This window comes from Eptatretus burgeri, chromosome 9 (genome assembly GCF_056783735.1).
Source record: "Eptatretus burgeri isolate ZD-2024b chromosome 9, Ebu_testis_v1, whole genome shotgun sequence".
In the NCBI taxonomy this organism is placed as follows: Eukaryota; Metazoa; Chordata; class Myxini; order Myxiniformes; family Myxinidae; genus Eptatretus; species Eptatretus burgeri.
In genome coordinates, this window is record NC_140969.1 from 56,093,755 (window position 1) to 56,111,456 (window position 17,702).

Below are 17,702 nucleotides of genomic sequence, written 5' to 3' on the forward strand. Positions count from 1 at the left end.
ACGGTTGGGTGATGACAGCCAGCAGTATTTGTGAAACAACCACTGGGAGTTATCAAAAGGAACGAAAAACATAGTGGTGGAATATTTGAGTCCAAAAATCACTTAGACAGAAGAAAGAAGCTTGCAAAAAGTGGCAAAAGAGTAAAGTTCTTCAAGATAAAGAAGATTATAAAATGTTACAAGAAGGAAATGAAGAAGGACATCGTGACCTAGGAAAGAACAAAGTGTATGAGGAATGGAGCACATCAGTAGGGAACAACCATCATAATAGAAGGCAAGAATAAATTTTTCAAAATTTCCAGGCAGATGGTGAAGGATAGAAGAGATGTCTTAGAAGTGAATTGCTGGAAAAAAAAAAAACAGACATCTTCTCGTGAAAAAAGCCGACATTGATTATGAATGGAAAGTTGACTTTGAAAAGCTCTTGAATGAAGAAAACGAATTTGAGAATGATCTGGATTACAATAAAGTTTAAGGTCCAGAAGAAGAGATATCTGAAGAAGTAGTTCAATCAGTTATAAGAAGATTTTTAAAAAGGAAAGGCAGTGGGTCCTACTGGATTCATAATCAAAATGATTGACATGCCTGGAGATGTAGGAATCAAGTGTATGCTGAAGTTGTGTTGTCAGGTCTGGGAAGGAGGACTAATCCCTTAGGATTGTGCACTTGTTCAAAATGAAGGGGGACCCTTTACTATGTTCGTCTTGCAGATGACTGAAACTGAATGAGCAGGCATTGAAAGTTTTTGAAAAGGTGCTTGAAAGAAGATTAAGAAAAGTTGTAAATATAACAACGGCCAGTTCGGTTTTTTGCCAGAAAGATCAACAACAGAAGAAATTTGTATTTTGAAGCAATGCCAAGAGAATTTGGAAAATAATAAGGAAATTGCATTGTATTTTTGGTGACCTTGAGAAACCATATAATTGAGTTACAAGAGCAGTTGTTGAATGGGCTCTTAGAAGGCAACTCGTGCCTGAATAAATGGTACAAGTAGTCATGGGAATGCATAAAAAATTGAGAACTATGGTCAAAACCAACCTCTGATGATGCACTGAAACATTTGACGTCAAAGTAGGATTTTACCAGAGATCAGTTTTAACTTTTCTACGATTTGTAATAGTGATGGAAGAATTGACGAAGAATGAAAGCTTGTTTTTCACTTGCGAGTTATTGTATGCTGATGACTTGGGATTGAATGATGAAAGTGAAAAAGAAGCAAAATAGATGTTTCAATAATCTACAGTAGTTATCTGGTTCCGTCAAGTCATGTTGACTTCTGGTGGCATTCAAGATCAGATTTCTTCAAACATCCCTTTCCTGTACTGCTTCCCGAATAAATGGCAGACAGATTAGTTGCAGACTTTACCTAATCCATCCAGCACATACAAGATGTACCTCTTCCTCCTCTTCCCTCAACCATACTCAACATTGTTGATTCTCCAAACTTTCGTTTTCCGCATGCATGATGCGTCCAAAGCATGACAGTTTCTGTTTCAGCATCAACACTTCTAATTGCTTCTGGTGGTCTTGTTTCTTCAAGCACTGATTTGTTTGATCTTCTTGTTGTCCATGGAATTTTTTAACATTCGTCTCCAACACCACGTTTCAAAACTGTAAATCTTCTTCCTTTCTTTGTTCACTGTCAATGACTCATATCCTTACAATGAAACTATAAATACCAGAGCATTCACCATCCTCCTCTTGCTTTGTTTTGTCACATCTTTGTCTTTCCAGATCTTTGTCAATCCTGACATTGCTGTTCTCCCCAATGCTAACTCGTCAATTAATTTCTCCTCCACATTCTCCACTCATTTCAATCTTAGAACCTCGGAAGATGAAACTTTCCATGATTTCCACAAGATAATCTCCCATTATGAACATGTCGATCTTCTCAGTTGACAACATTTTAGTCTTTTTTAAGTTTAAATGAAGACCAGCTTCTTCACTTTATGCCTGTTGTTGGCTTAATGGTTCGGATGGTGGGCATTGGATCCAAGGGTCCTGAGTTCAAATCCCGCTCAGCTGTTGAATTAATACCAGGTGGGGTTTACTCGGCCTGTCATCCTTCCGAGTCGGCAAAATGAGTGCCAGCATGCTGGTATACTGTTCGGAGTGGCGACCCATCCAGGATTGTGCCCAATAGCCAAGGAGACTGCTTAAGCAGCACCAACACTCTGCACAGAGTATGCTCCCAATCTCCTCCTCCTCTTTTTCATTTTCCTTCTTCACTGTCTGCAGCGGTTTCATCAAGTTCTCTTTACTTTCTGCAGAGTGAGTGGTATCATCAGCATACCCTAGATTGTAGAAACATCTTTCTCCAATCCTGACTCCAGCCTCTGCTTCATCCAAGTTTGATTTGTCATGATGTACTCACTATACAGATTGAACAAGTGAGGGGAGTGAATGTACCCGTCTGACCCCTTTTCCAATAATTCCAAACCATTCTCTCTCCATACTCTGCTCTTGCTGTAACTTCTTGGAAAGTGTACACAGGCTTCTTATCATACATACAATGCCGATAGAAAGTCTATACCACCTTTCAAAATTTTCACCTTTTGTTGCCTTATAGCCTGGAATTAAATTGCATCAAATCAGACTTTTCCCACCTTTATTTACATAATGTAACCCACAACTTCCAAGTGAAAAACAAATTTCAGAAAATTAATTAAAACTAGAATGTCTTGGTTGGATAATTGTCCATACCCTTATAATAACAATTGTAAATTAGCTCACGTGAAACCAATCACCTTCAAAATCACACACCAAATTAATAGGCCTCCACCTGTGTTAAATTGTAGTGATTCTGATTATTCCAGAATAAAATCAGCTGTTCCTGTAGGTTTCCTCTGCTGGGTGGTGCATTTCACAGCAAAGACTCAAGCATGAGAACCAAGGAGCTTTCAAAAGACTGCTGGGATAAAGTTGTGGAAAGGCACAGATCAGGGGATGGGTATTAAAATATTTCAAAAGCATTGAATATCCCTTGTTGCATCGTCAAGGCAATCATTAATAAGTGGTAAGCGTATGGTACCACAAACACCCTGCCTAAATCAGGCTGTCCCTCCAAACTGAATGATCAAGTGAGGCGGAGACTGATCAGAGAGGCCACCAAGAGGCCATTGGCAACTTTGAACGAGCTACAGGCCTTTATTGCAAAGGCTGGTCACTGCGTGTATGTGATAACAATATTCCAAGCACTCCACAAGTGTGGCCTGTATGGTAGGGTGGCAAGAAGGAAGCCATTACTGAAAAAAGCCCATCTTGAGTCCCATTTGAGGTATGCAAAAACCATTCCAGAAATTCCGAAGCAATGTGGCAAAAACATTTGTGGTATGACGAAACCAAGATGGAACTTTTTGGCCGAAATGCAAAACGTTATGTTGGGCGCAAACCCAACACTGCACATCATCCAAAGAACACCATCCCTATTGTGAAGCATGGTTGTGGCAACATCATGTTATGGGGATGTTTTTCATCAGCAGGTACTGGGGCACTTCTCAGGATAGAAGGGAAAATGGATGGAGCAAAATACAGAAAAATCATGGAGGAAAACCTGCCTGCCCTCTGCAAGAAAGCTGAAATTGGGACGGAAGTTCACCTTTCAGCATAACAACGACCCGGAGTGCACAGCCAAAGTGACACTGGGATGGCTAAGGAACAATAAGAGAAATGTCCTTGAGTGGCCCAGTCAGAGCCCCAACCTGAATCCAATCGAAAATCTGTGACTTCAACATTACTGTCCATCAACGCTCCCCATGCAACTTGACTGAGCTTGAACAGTTTTGTACAGAAGAATGTGTAAATATTTCCCAATCAAGGTGTGCAAAGTTGGTAGAGATCTATCGTAACAGAGTCACAGCTGTAATTGCTGTCAAAGGTGCTTCCACCAAGTATTACCTCAGTGAGGTGGACACTTATCCAACCAAGATATTCTAGTTTTGTATTTTTAATTAATTTTCTGAAATCTATACAATTTGTTTTTCACTTGGAAGTTGTGGGTCACGATGTGTAAATAAAGATGGAAAAAGTCAGATTTAATGCAATTTAATTCCAGGCTATAAGGTAACAAATGAAAATTTGGAAATGGGGTCGAGACTTTCTCGAGACACTGTATCAGGTGCTCCAGCATCCTCATTTTTTTGCATAATCCATATCAATTCATCATAATCAACACAATTGAAGGCTTTTCTATGATCTATAAAACAGACATACACCTTCCTGTTTTATAATGTTGCTTTTTCCATGATCGACTTCATATTTGCAATTTGATCTCAAGTATATCTTTCCTCTTCTGAAACCTGCTTGCTCAATAGGCATTTCTTGCTTCATGAAATCTTCTATCCTGTATTAAATAATCTTTAGCAATGTTTTCCTCAAACGTGAAATCAAAACAATAGCTTGGTTATTGAAACATTCTCTTCGATCCCCTTTCTTTGGCAATGGTATGTAGATTCATTGCTTCCATCTTTTAGGCCATAAAATACGAATCCAGATTTGTGTTCCAATGGCTGATAAAATGGTGATTGCCTCTTCCCCAACGACTTTAAAGGGGAACCCAAACGAAAAACATTCTTTTTTATGAAAACCATTGAGAATCATTAATCACAGTCTAATTTGAAGGGAAAAATTTTTTTGAATTCCCCCCCCCCCCCCAATCACAAAGTGTCGAAAAAAGCCCTGGAGTGTCAATTTTCGATTTCGTCAGTGACGAAGCACTGTGAACTCACCTTGATCTAAACGACGGCTTTACATAGAGAGAGTGCATGTCAAGCTCGGATTCCAATACTGATTCCACCATCAATAGCAACTCTGAAGGTTCTCAGTATGTTGAAACTGATCAGTGGGATTTCGAAGAAACTATTGGAGACAAGATTAGTGATGGAAACACTTTTGGGGGAATTGTGGAGCTTTGAATCAGAACAGCTGTGGAGCGAACAAGCCACAGATGCGCTTGGTATGAATCAGAACTGCCATTGAGTGAGCGATTCAGACAAAGATGGAGGAAGTGTTAGTGAAGATGAAAACACTGGTTGCATGTTCACTACAGATTGGTAGGTTTTATTTTTCTGTTCAAATGACAGTTTAAAATGGAGGGATTTTGTATTAATTGATAAATCAGTTGTATTACTCAAGCAGAAGTGCCCGTCATTGCCCGTCAGCCGACACTGCCCAGGCACATTTGGACACTGCGGGCAAAATGGGTGACGAATGCTTTGTCCCGCAGTCATCGGCTGACCAGGTGTCTTGTATATTATGGGATTATCCAATTTAATACTTTCCCTGGACGCCATTTGTGTCCATGTCCATGCCGTGTCCCACCGTCGTGTCTGTGAGGTCTCAATGTCCCACCCCAGTGTAGGGGAGAGTGGTGCTTGGGGGAGGAGATATGTGACTGTGGTGTGTATTGTGAGGGTGATGGTTGATGGGGGATTGTAGAGGGGTTGGTGGGGGTGAGATGATGGTGAGTGTCGGGGGGGGGCGGTGGGATGGTCGTGGGTATTGTGGGGTGATGGTATATGGGGGATTATTGAGGGGGTAGTGATATGAGAGGAGTTGTGGGAGGGGGGTGGGGTACTGACAGTTTTAGCTTCCTCAGTCAAATACTCTTGGAGGAGTAAATTATTTACTTTCTATCCACTTTCATGATGTGGTCGATGGTGGAAAGTCGAGATAAAAAAAATTATCTGTACAATGTTCCGAGCACAAAAGCAAACATTTTGTCGGCCCGATCCACACACAGGTATTTTGGACGAACCTCGTCCAAATTCTGGCAACCCTCGGAACTTTCAGCCATTGGTGTAGCATGAAACCATCTCGGTTTGTATTACTGCAATCAGGGATGCATCGACCCGGCATATATGTAGAAATTCTATAGTTTAGTAGTTTTGAAATTAGAAATTCTCAGAAATGTAGTTTTGACTTTAAGAAGCCCTCCCATTCTCCACTCATTACCTGTATTAACTGCATCTGTTTGAACTCGTTATCTGCATAAAAGACAGCTGTCCACACTCAATCAATCAGACTCCAACCTCTCCACAACGGGCAAGACCAGAGAACTGTCTAAGGACATCAGGGACAAAATTGTAGACTTGCACAAGGCTGGGATGGGCTGCAGGACGATAGGCAAGCAGCTTGGTGAGAAGGCAACAACTGTTGGCGCAATTATTAGAAAATGGAAGAAGCTCAAGATAACAGTCAATCTCCATCGGTCTGTGGCTCCATGCAAGATCTCACCTCGTGGAGCCTCAATGATCATGAGAAAAGTGAGGGATCAGCCCAGAACTACACGGTATGACCTGGTCAATGACCTGAAGAGAGCTGGGACCACAGTATCAAAGAAAACCATAAGTAACACACTACGCCGTCATGGATTAAAATCCTGCAGCGCACGCAAGGTCCATCTGCTCAAGCCAGCACATGTCCAGGCCCGTCTGAAGTTTGCCAATGACCATCTGGATGATCCACAGGAGGAATGGGAGAAGGTCATGTGGTCTGATGAGACCAAAATAGAGCTTTTTGGTTTAAACTCCACTCGCCGTGTTTGGAGGAAGAAGAAGGATGAGTACAACCCCAAGAACAACACCATCCCAACCATGAAGCATGGAGGTGGAAACATCATTCTTTGGGGATGCTTTTCTGCAAAGGGGACAGGACGACTGCACTGTATTGAGGGGAGGATGGATGGGGCCATGTATTGCGAGATCTTGGCCAACAACCTCCTTCGCTCAACAAGAACATTGAAGATGGGGCGTGGCTGGGTCTTCTAGCATGACAACGACCCGAAACACACAGCCAGGGCAACTAGGGAGTGGCTCCGTAAGAAGCATCTCAAGGTCCTGGAGTGGCCAAGCCAGTCTCCAGACCTGAACCCAATAGAAATCTTTGGAGGGAGCTGAAAGTCTGTGTTGCCCAGTGACAGCTGAAGGATCGAAACCTGAAGGATCTGGAGAAGATCTGTATGGAGGAGTGGGCCAAAATCCCTGCTGCAGTCTGCAAACCTGGTTAAGAACTATAGGAAACGTCTGATCTCTGTAATTGCAAACAAAGGTTTCTGTACCAAATATTAAGTTCTGTTTTTCTGATGTGTCAAATACTTATTTCATGCAATAAAATGCAAATTAATTATTGAAAAATCATGCAATGTGATTTTCAGGATTTTTGTTTTAGATTCCGTCTTTCACAGTTGAAGTGTACCTATGATAAAAATTACAGACCTCTACGTGCTTTGTAAGTGGGAAAATCTGCAAAATTGGCAGTGTATAAAATACTTGTTCTCCCCACTGTACTTCACATTCCATCACTTATCATTCTTGTTCCCGTTCCCTTTCTTTGAAGGTTGCCATCATATTACTACATTGTTTCTATCGAGTTTCTGCATGTATTTATATACTTTTTTATGGGTTCTGCTTGTCTGGGTCGCAAGAGAGGTTTCTCAAACTCGCTTCCCCAACTATTTCCCTGAATCTGACGAGCCGCAAATAACTCTGCAGCACGACGGCAACCACAGACATCATCTGAGATGATTAATTTAGGAAGGGTCCTCACGTTCTCATCCTGCATTATGTTTCCTGCAAATTCATCACCCCAGATAAGGACTGTGCTTCCTAGCGCTCCACTCTTATCAATCAGAACAGCCGAGAGATGCCATTAGTGGAATCCTGGCTAATACTATAACCATAGCGGAACCTCGGGGCAGAACTCCCATCTACTATTTACACACTCTGTCTAACGAATTGAGGAAAAGACGATTGGGCAAGTTGGAAACGGTTTGTAAAAAAAAATTGGCAAAGGACACGTATTTACAAACAAAAGCATGTATTTGCAAAGGAAAAACAAACAGTGTTGCAAAGAAAGGTCTTACCCCGAACATGTAAGCCTTTTAGTAAGTCATCTTATCACAAATATACACACACACACACACACACACAGGAGCCTCAATAATTTCTGAAGAAGAATATAAGAATGGTTGAATGACAGAGAAGCGAAGTAGATAGGGTATGGTGTTGACCCTGGCCTCACCTGTGCGTGAGTCAGATGGCTCATGTTGTTACGACCGGGATGTGTGGTGCAGATGAGTGAGAAGTGCATGTGGGAGGTGTGATGTATGCAGATGCGAGTTCTGAAAAGAACTGTTGTGAACTCAGTTGACACTCCGCAAAACCAGGTTGAGTCAATATGGGTGAAAGATGCATTTTGCTGGAAGATGCAAGGGGGTAGGATGTATGTGTTACATGTATAGGAGAGAAGTCAGTTCTGGGGAGAATCACTGTTGACCTTTTCTGCACTCGACAGTTTATGGTTGATTTCTACCAGGTGCATAGGAAGTGCTGTCCATGGAGAGGTGGTGAACACGCCTGGGAGCCGCATGTCCACACTCCACTCGGCTGCTGCTCTGTACCTGTCCCACTGTATTCTCCAGTTGTGGCACTTGGCATGGTTCACCTTGAAGCTGCGCTCGAACAAGCGGACCCTCAAACCAACTCTATTCCATTTTTTCTCTCCCCTCCACAGAACTGGAATCAACTCTCCTCCTAGAACTGGACTCGTTTCTCCAGAACTGAACTCAACTCTGCCAGGGATTTTATCACCCTCGCTTTTGTTGCCTCTCATGTCTGCCTTTCATGATCCAGGCATGCCAATTGGCTGGCACTCTGTAATCCAGTCATCGCAATTGGTTCCAGGGGGGATGTGGTGGGTGGTTTGCTGGTACAACTCCAACAACCCTGGCAGTTTGGCCGTGTGTTTATTAGAATGCTGGTAGTGCTAGCGGTTTGGCGGCACAGTGATAAGAACGCTGGCAGCCTGGCTCTGCTGTGAAATACTTGATCGATGTACGCTATTTTGGTGTTACTGAATGGATTTGTGTGGTTCGTGGCTTGTTTTGTGAGTGAATGTGGGACGTGGAGTTTGAGAATTAGTGTTTGAGAATGAGGTATGAGAATTGAGTCTGAGAATAAGTGTTTGAGAATGAGGTTTGAGTATGGAGTTGGAGAATGAGGAAGAGAATAATGGGGATAGTTCCAACTGCATTCACAATGCATGTTATTCCAACAATATGATGTGGAGGGATGATTTAGCGAAACAAAATTGCTCCAGATATATCAACACCAGAGAACCCTGATGTGTTGGATGTGTCTCCCTGGGGTCTTCCAAACTGTGTGTGTGTGTGTGTGTGTGTGTGTGTGTGTGTGTGTGTGTGTGTGTGTGTGTGTGTGTGTGTGTGTGTGTGTGTGTGTGTGTGTGTGTGTGTGTGTGTGTGTGTGTGTGTGTGTGTGTGTGTGTGTGTGTGTGTATAACAGGAACACAAAGATATGTATATGTGGGAAAAATTACATGCCCATACCAGGAATCAAATCCAGGTCCTCTGGTGAACTGTACCAGTGATCTGGCATCTGAACTATCTGGGTGACCCACTAGCTGAGCATGTAATTCTCCCACATATAGAAATGCCACTATCTTTTTATATGTCATTTACGTTCCGAAAAGGTCATCCAGCAAGTGCTGTGATAAGACTCGAACGGTGCCCTGCGATCTCGTCAACTTCTGGGGTTCGAGACAAATCTATATTATATGTGTGTATGTATATATTATATGTGTGTATGTATGTATATATATATATATATATATATATATATATATATATATATATATATATATATATATATATATATATATGTACATACATATGTGCATGGCTCACAAAGTGGGTACACGTACTGTTACACAAAGGGCAAAAAAAATAAGTTTAGGGAAACATGAAATGCAACCAATTATGTTAATCTGCATGTATTCAAATAGCTAAATCTAAATTTTTAGACCTGCAGCACGTCCGGTTTTAAAGTTACCACTGAATATATACAACACTGTAAATACACGTCCAAATTTCGAGATTGGCGTCAGCGTTATGTACGGAATCAGATGAAAAAAACAATGTAAATATTATATTTTGGGATAAGAAACAGATAATTTTTACTCTGCCTTTTTAAACAGGCTCAATATGTGACAGGAAAAAGAAAAAACAACACATTTTGAGAGAGTCCGATGCTATAAATTACAAAGAAAACACAGACGAGTTCAGTAGCAAAGAAAGCCACAGTTGTAAGCGAAAAATAACGTTAAAATCGAATCTAATTCTTTCGAACTCGTGAAAATAATCACTTCAAACATGAAAAGAACAATATAATTCTTACCTCTCGGATCCTCACGAAGCACTAAAAAAAATTATAGCGTTGGTTAAAATGAAGAATCATCAGACAAATGCGAGTTACCTCGTTCGGCTCAGCGTCCTCACGCTGGATTCATACGTTACGGCTAACCACTAAGCCACCACGCTAACCACTAAGCCAACACCAGGCTTATGACCAGTGCACTGGTACTCATTTCACTGACCTCAGGAGGATGACAGGCTGAGTCAACCCCACCTGGTGTTAATTCAGCAAGAAACAGGGCTCAAACTCAGGATATTAAGATCCCAAGCCAGCCACCCTAACCACGAAGCCAACACCAAGTTTTACTAAAGGTTTATATTGCAGTTACATTGCACATGTGTGGCAACACTATCTAGATCTCTGTCCAACATCCAATGAAAAATCAGAGTTCAACACCTGGAGTTCATAGAAACTGCTCTCCAGTTACTTTTCAGCAGCAAGACATAGTGCTATTGTAAGATGGTGAAGATAGATGGCACATTTCAATTACCTGAATACTAAGCAATTCATGCATCGGAATTGTGGGTGGAGTGAGGGAACTGAAATGACATAGGAGAGGGCATTCATGATCAAAGATGAAGCCTTGAAGTGAAAGGCCTGTCGTCACATGTTCATTTGCTTGTTCCCCAGCATACAACACAGATTTGAATTAGGCAGGGCTCCATTAGCAAGGAAGGTCACACCAATGTGCTGTTGGAGTTGTCTGGGATGGGAAAATCTTATTGTTGTACTCTGGCCATTTACATCAGATTTCCTCTCAAGACTACACCTTGCAATGTGCCCCAATTTATATATATAATGGCAGCAAGTTAACCACCCTCTCAATTTTCACCCATAATGTTTGAATGGCTCGACCATTGCGATAGTTCAAAACTTTTATGAGCTACTAGCGGATAGACCTGCCCTCTGGGCCGGAGTGTCCTTCTCGGCCCACTGGTCCGCCAAAATGGAGAAATGACCCAAATAATAACACCTATGAGAAAACCAAAAAATAAATAATTGAGAAATATTTTTGAAAAATATTTCATGGCAAACCTAAGTAGAGGACCCCTTGAATATACCCTGAAATTTTGATGTTGATCGGCCCAAGGGTCTTCAAGTAGTTACTGGACATACAGACAACGCTCTATTTTATATCTTAGATTAAATGCTGTAATTTACATTGCAATAAGCCATAAGATTTTTTTATGCTTTTGTTGATGAAGTCGCCTGAGGCATTATGTTTTTCGGTGTCTGTCCGTCCGTACATTTGTCCATGCTAATTTTCTCTGTTTTCTCTGCAACCGCTTATCCGATTAACACAAAATTTTCACCATAGGTGTGACTCTACTCATGTAGAATGTTGTAATGATGATTATAACATCATCGGTCATATGGTGTGGCAGCCATGTTTGAAAAAAGGAAAACGGACCTCTGAATCTCTGAAACCACTCTATGGAAAATATTGAAACTTGGCACATGTGAAGTACTCTCCATGGGAAACAAGTGCAATTTTTATTTTATTTATTTATTTATTTATTGATGATGATGTCATAAGTGGCTTCATTGTGACATCTTAATTGTGTATGCTGAACGCTATATCTGATCAGTATGAAAATTTTTGAGGGTTATCTTGGGCTAAATTGTATGGGGGGGGGGGGTTGATGACTTCATCGGTCACGTGGTTCATTTGCTATATTTCTTTTAACATAAAAATCTTCAAAAACCTTCTTCTCCAAAATGGCTGAACAGATCAAGGCGAAACTTTACAGGTATAATCGCCTATCCATGAGGAAGAAAAACTTCTCAACCTATGATGTCATAAGTGACATGGTTTGGCAGCTTTGATTTTTTTATGAATAAATCTCAAAAATCTTCTCCAGAACGGCTTGACAGATCAAGGGGAAACTTCACCCACATGTTCCCCATGTCTTGGAGATACCAGAGTGTTCCTGTAAAATTAATCGGTCACATGGTCTGACAGCAATATTGGATTGAACGAAGATCTTTAAAAACATTTCTCTTGAACCGAAAATTTATCTTGAAGAAAAATTTCTCGACTTCTGGTTCTGTTTGTAGCAATGGCAGCTTCTCTCAGGGGTCTCTGCTGGCTTTCTCAAAGTTAAGTTTCTGATCGTTATTTGTCACGTTTTTACTCTTTATTTTCTCACCTATATGTTTCTCACCTATATGACAGACCTGAGCCTTGCCTGTTCCTAGTTCGGTTTTGTTTCAAAAAACCTTGTTTTATCGGGCTCCTTGAGGCCTACCCATCCTTCCCATCGAGGTGTATAATCGTTTTATTTGTGTTCTCTTCCCTATTACCATCAATTCCTTTTTTCCCCACTTTTCCCAACACCCCCCATCTATCCCTCCCAAATACACACTCTGTTTCTTGTCTTAAATTAAATTTAACAAATCAAAAAACCGCTTCTTCTTCTTCTCCTTCTCCTTCTCCTTCTCCTTCTCCTTCTCCTTCTCCTTCTCCTTCTCCTTCTCCTCCTCCTCCTCCTCCTCCTTCTCCTCCTCCTCCTCCTCCTCACTCTGCTGGCTCTCCATCTTTCTTCTATTTGAGTTGACCCACTCTCACCATTACCTTCACAATTTCTACCTATAACCTTCCACTCTCCAATCTTATCTAAGTCTTAAAAAATCCATCAAAAAAAATTTCCCTTGTATCCTTCCGAACGATACATCTCCTGAAACCACGTGTCTCTTTCTACCCTCTTCCTGGTACTTTTCATTGATCCATCAGCTTCACTCGGAGTTTACCGTTACAAATTCACCATACACCTCCACGATTCTACTTCAACCTTTCCTTTACCTCATCTTCTGCAATCTCTATAAAAAATAATAACAATAATATTAAAAATGTTCTCATATAATGCTTTATCTTCCTCTTTCACACATATGGTTCTCATTACTGAATCATCATAATTCACCACTCTTCTTCTATTTGAACAGACTGCTCTCAATTTGACCTTTTCATTCAAACCTTGTCTAAAAAGTCCAACTGTTTGAACGTTTCTTCTCTCCATTCTCTTAATTTGCCTAAATTGCATCCCTCAAAAAGTCTTTAATCACATTTCCAAACTAAAAATTAAAAAAAAAAACCCAGTTTGCTTTGCATGTTTGCTTTCCATCAATCATTTCTTTCTAACTTCAATGCCAATTCACCCCTCTTACCCCTCCCTCTCAAAGCAACCATCACATTCTTCTCCCTCCAAGATTCCCTCTCACCTTTCTCAAAAACTCCCCCCTCACCTTTCTCCCTCAACTCTCCCCACTCCCCCTTCTCCCACCATTCACCCCCCTCACTCACCCTTGTCAAAGTTGCCTCTCCTCTCATCCACAAAGCTGACTCCTTCCCCTGCCCTCTCTCCATGTCATCACTCCACCTCCTCAAACCTCATCTGCATTCTGCCCCCTCTCTTATTACTCCCCACTGTACCTCAACCCAGTACCACAGAGTCTTTTCTCCTCCTCATTCGGCTCCATCCCCAAGCTCTTCTGCAATCCCCCACACTCTTTCAACAACTCTCCTTACCTCCCCCCCCCCTCCCCTGTCCGATACTCCCCCTCCCCTCCCCTGTGCCCAAAGCCTCCTCGACTCCCTCTTCATTAAAAGTGTGGACCTCAAATATCTGGAGCCATCACACAAACTTGGCAGGTCTTTCCATACAGGTTGCCACTGAAAAACCAGACATAATCTGCCTAACAAACTTTCCTCCCTCAAGATGTCTCGAACTCCCTCATATCTCTCCCTGGTTACTCCCTCCTTCAGTATGACAGACCTGAGCCTTGTCCTGGTGGAGGAGTTGCTCTCTTCATCAAAGACTCGATTCCTCACTCTCCATGCCCTGCCCTCCCCCAAACCCCCTGAAACACCTCAGGCTTCAGCTTCCTCTCCACTCCCACCTCATGTTTATATGTGTGCTGTGCCAACCACCAAACAGTGATGACTCCATTTACACCTCACTATCCGAAAACATGGACCACCTTCATTCCTCTCATCCGAACTCTCTCTTCCGCATATGTGGTGACTTCACTTGTCATCATGCCAGTTGGCTGGGTGTGTGTACCTCTCTCACCTGCCATGGCACTTCAGCAAGACTCATTGGGACTGACTCAATTGGTCAACTTCCCAACCCAGATCTCAAACAACGGTACTCCATCTCTTCTGGATCTGATTTTGACAAATTTCGCTGAAAATATCTGCTCTTCTTCCTCCTCGGTTCTTCTGACCACGTGCTTGTCAAAGTAAACATCTCTCTGACTGTTATTAGAGAACCAGCTCAGCACTGTCGAGTCTGGAATTTCACTAAGGGCTGACTGGCAGGGTCTCCAAGCAGCTATCAAACTTCAAGGCTGGTCTCCCATTGTGACTTTCTCCAACATCAACTCATCCTTGAAATTTTTTTCAAAGAAACTTGCTCTCTCTCATGCACAGATTTATCCCCTCATCTTCAGTTGTCCTACCCTTCCTCCCGCCCATGGTTCACTGAAGCTTGTGGCGAGGTAGTTGTCCTGAAACAACTTGCCTTTGCTTCATGGAAAGCAAACCCAACTGAGGGTAATCTCAGTTCCTTCCATAAAGCTCAGAACAAATGTGTGCATCTACCCTCAGGAGAGTCAGAAAACAACATCTTTCTCATCTCAAGTCTGAACTCTCAAACCTCTCTCCTTCCTCCAAATCCTGGTGGCATCCAATCAAATCTGTTTCTGGTGCATGTTACCCCTCCATCCTCTCCCTTACCTCAAATGGCCGCATTGTGATACCGCACGTGAAAAGGCTGAATGCCTAAACTCGGTGTTTGCATCGAAATCTTGTGTCCGAAACCCATCGCTTTCTGTACGCACCTTGCCCAGTCACACCTAGCTGTCCTTGGACTCTGTGGTCTTTTCCTCTGACAAAGTGGAGTGTTTGTTGTGAAACCTTAACTCAGTTCTGCAACCGGTCCAGACGGCATCAGCCCACGTGTTCTAAAAACCTGCTCCTCTGCTCTTGCTCACACTCTCTCTGTTCGATTTACCCTCTCATTTGCTCAAGGTCATTTGCCATCTGCTTGGAAATCAGCAAACATTACCCCTCTGCATAAAAAACATTACCCACATCCCTGCAACTACAGACCAATCAGCCGTCTCCCTATCATCAGGAGGGTTATGGAATCCATCATCGCTTCAGACATTAAATCCTTCCTCTTCTCCAATGGCTTGATTTCCGATCAAGAATTTGGTTTCAGACCAAATTTGTTTCCAGACTAACCCTGCTCACCAAACTCTCTTACTATGGTGTCCAATGCCATCTCCACTCATAGCTCGCAGACTTCCTCTCCTGTCGCAGCCAATGTGTGGCCCGAAATGTAGTTCTCTCATCCCCTCTTCCTGTCCAGAATGGAGTTCCTCAAGGCAGCGTTCTGGGCCCTGTTCGTTTTTCTGGTTTTCATCAATGATCTCTTCGACTCTGGAAAATCTTCTTGATCTCTTTGCTCATGACTCCACCCTTTGCCATACCATCTGTCATCCCTCAGACCAGCAAGCAGCAGTTTCTTCACTCTCTGCAGATCTGGATAAAATCACAAGTTGGTCCAAAACATGGAACATGTCTTTCAATCCTGATAAATCTCACACTCTCACTATGTCTCTCTGAAAGGACCGTTTGGAACCTCCCCCCCCCCCCAATCTACTTTCTCAACAATGCTCTGGAAGAAGTCCTTTCATTCAAGCTTCTCGGTCTCACTATCTGCAATGATCTTTCCTGGGAAAGCCACATTTCCAACCTGGCCTCCAAAGCCAGTCGCCGACTGGGCATCCTCGGTCGTGCAAAGTCCTTCCTCAGCCCACCTAAGCTCCTGACCACATGCAAAGCTTTTGGCCACAGCCTCATGAAGTACTGCTCTCCCCTCTGGGCTGGTGCTGCTGCCTCTCACCTTTCTCGGCTTCACACTGTGGAAACTAAGGCATTTCGGATCATTGGTATCTCCCGCAATGAGGCTGAGTCTTTGGGCCTCTCACTCTCTCACCACAGGCAGGTCGGTGGTCTTTCTGTCTTCTACCATCTCCTCGCGGTCTCCCCCCCCCCCCCGCTCTATCAGCGATTTGTCCCCACCATATTTCCACAGGGTGCTCAAGGTTCGCCAACAACCCCCTTCTGGTAAAACTACCAAAATCATGAATCACTGCTCATTCCCTTTCATTCCTCTTTTTTCTGCCTTTGGAATAAACTCCCTCACTCTGTTCAATCCCATTCCTCCCTCCAGGCCTTCAAAACAGTTGTTCACCACCACCTCTTATCTTCCCCCATCCAAAACCTCAATATTTTCTACTCCTGTTAATCCACCCCAAGCCCACCTCCTTCAAATTCCCTGCTTTCCTTCCTGAAAGTCCCTGTAATGTCCATCTTGTATACCCCGTGTTGCCCGCCCCATCCCCCTCCCTTCCACAGATCTCCTAATGTCTCTGTTTCCCACTGTTTTGTCCTTCCCTCTCCCACCCCACTTGTCTCATGCCCTCCTCCCCCCGCCCCCCCCCAGCTGTGCGTTGGGTGTTAGCTCTCATACGAGTCTCAACAATGTAGATTAAAAAAAACGCTTCATCAATCGACCTGAAATTTCACAATTTTGATCGAGTTGTCATGGGAAATATATGTTTTATATTTCCCCCTGATCGGACACATGGTGTGGCAGCCAGAATGATTTAATGTTTTGAATCTGGATTCAGGGATTTAAATCAAACTTGGTACAATAATGTATAATGATGTAGTAATGTGGATTGAGGCATATCTGTCGACTTTCCGACGTCGAAGAGTGTCGTTCTAGTTTAATAATGCCTTCTGTTTGACAACGCAACTATCAACACCAATGTTAAATTTATTACTAATGTATTGTATCATGCTGTATGTTGACACAAAAGTAAAGTAATATTGCATTTATGACATGGTAAATAAGTTGCACAAAATTACTCAGTAATATTTTACTGCCATTTTACGATTTTCCTTTTGCTTTCCTGGATCTCTTTGAGAAGTGAGAAAGTGACGGTTGCATGAATATAATTCTGAAAATACATTCAGCTTGTGAGCCGTGTGCAAGCTACAACCCTCACAATGCTATTATTTCTTCACCCCACCACAAAGACATCCAGCCTGAAAACATGTTTGTTTGCTCCTTGAATGTGCCCTACTCTTTGGGCATATCTGTGACCAATCGTTTGTGCCACGGAATCACCGCTGTCACACCTTATCACTTGCTTTTGTTCCACATCCCACCCTTTTTCCACAGCCGTGTTCTGCAGAGACCCCGGTGTGCCCGCACAGGGGCACCGTCGTGGAAACCGTTTCATCTTCCAATCGGAGGTGTCCTTCGATTGTGATGCCCCACTCGCACTCGTGGGCTCCCCGACACGAACGTGCCAGGCCGACGGTTCATGGAGCGGCACACAACCTCGTTGCCTGGGTGCATTTCCACTTTCACCCGGTCTTCGTCGGCACATCATGGAGTCTATCATGGGGCAGCACCA

At 42.8% G+C, this 17,702-nt stretch overlaps 1 protein-coding gene across 1 annotated transcript in view; it reads left to right on the plus strand.

Annotated features, from left to right (window-relative positions):
• Nucleotides 1-17,702, plus strand: part of CSMD3 (CUB and Sushi multiple domains 3) — a 1,047,538-nt gene that overhangs the window by 948,629 nt on the left and 81,207 nt on the right. Inside the window, exon 63 of the mRNA XM_085893781.1 lies at nt 17,465-17,638. Within this exon, the coding sequence (XP_085749907.1) occupies nt 17,465-17,638 (174 nt within the window). The remainder of the gene's footprint in view (nt 1-17,464; nt 17,639-17,702) is intronic.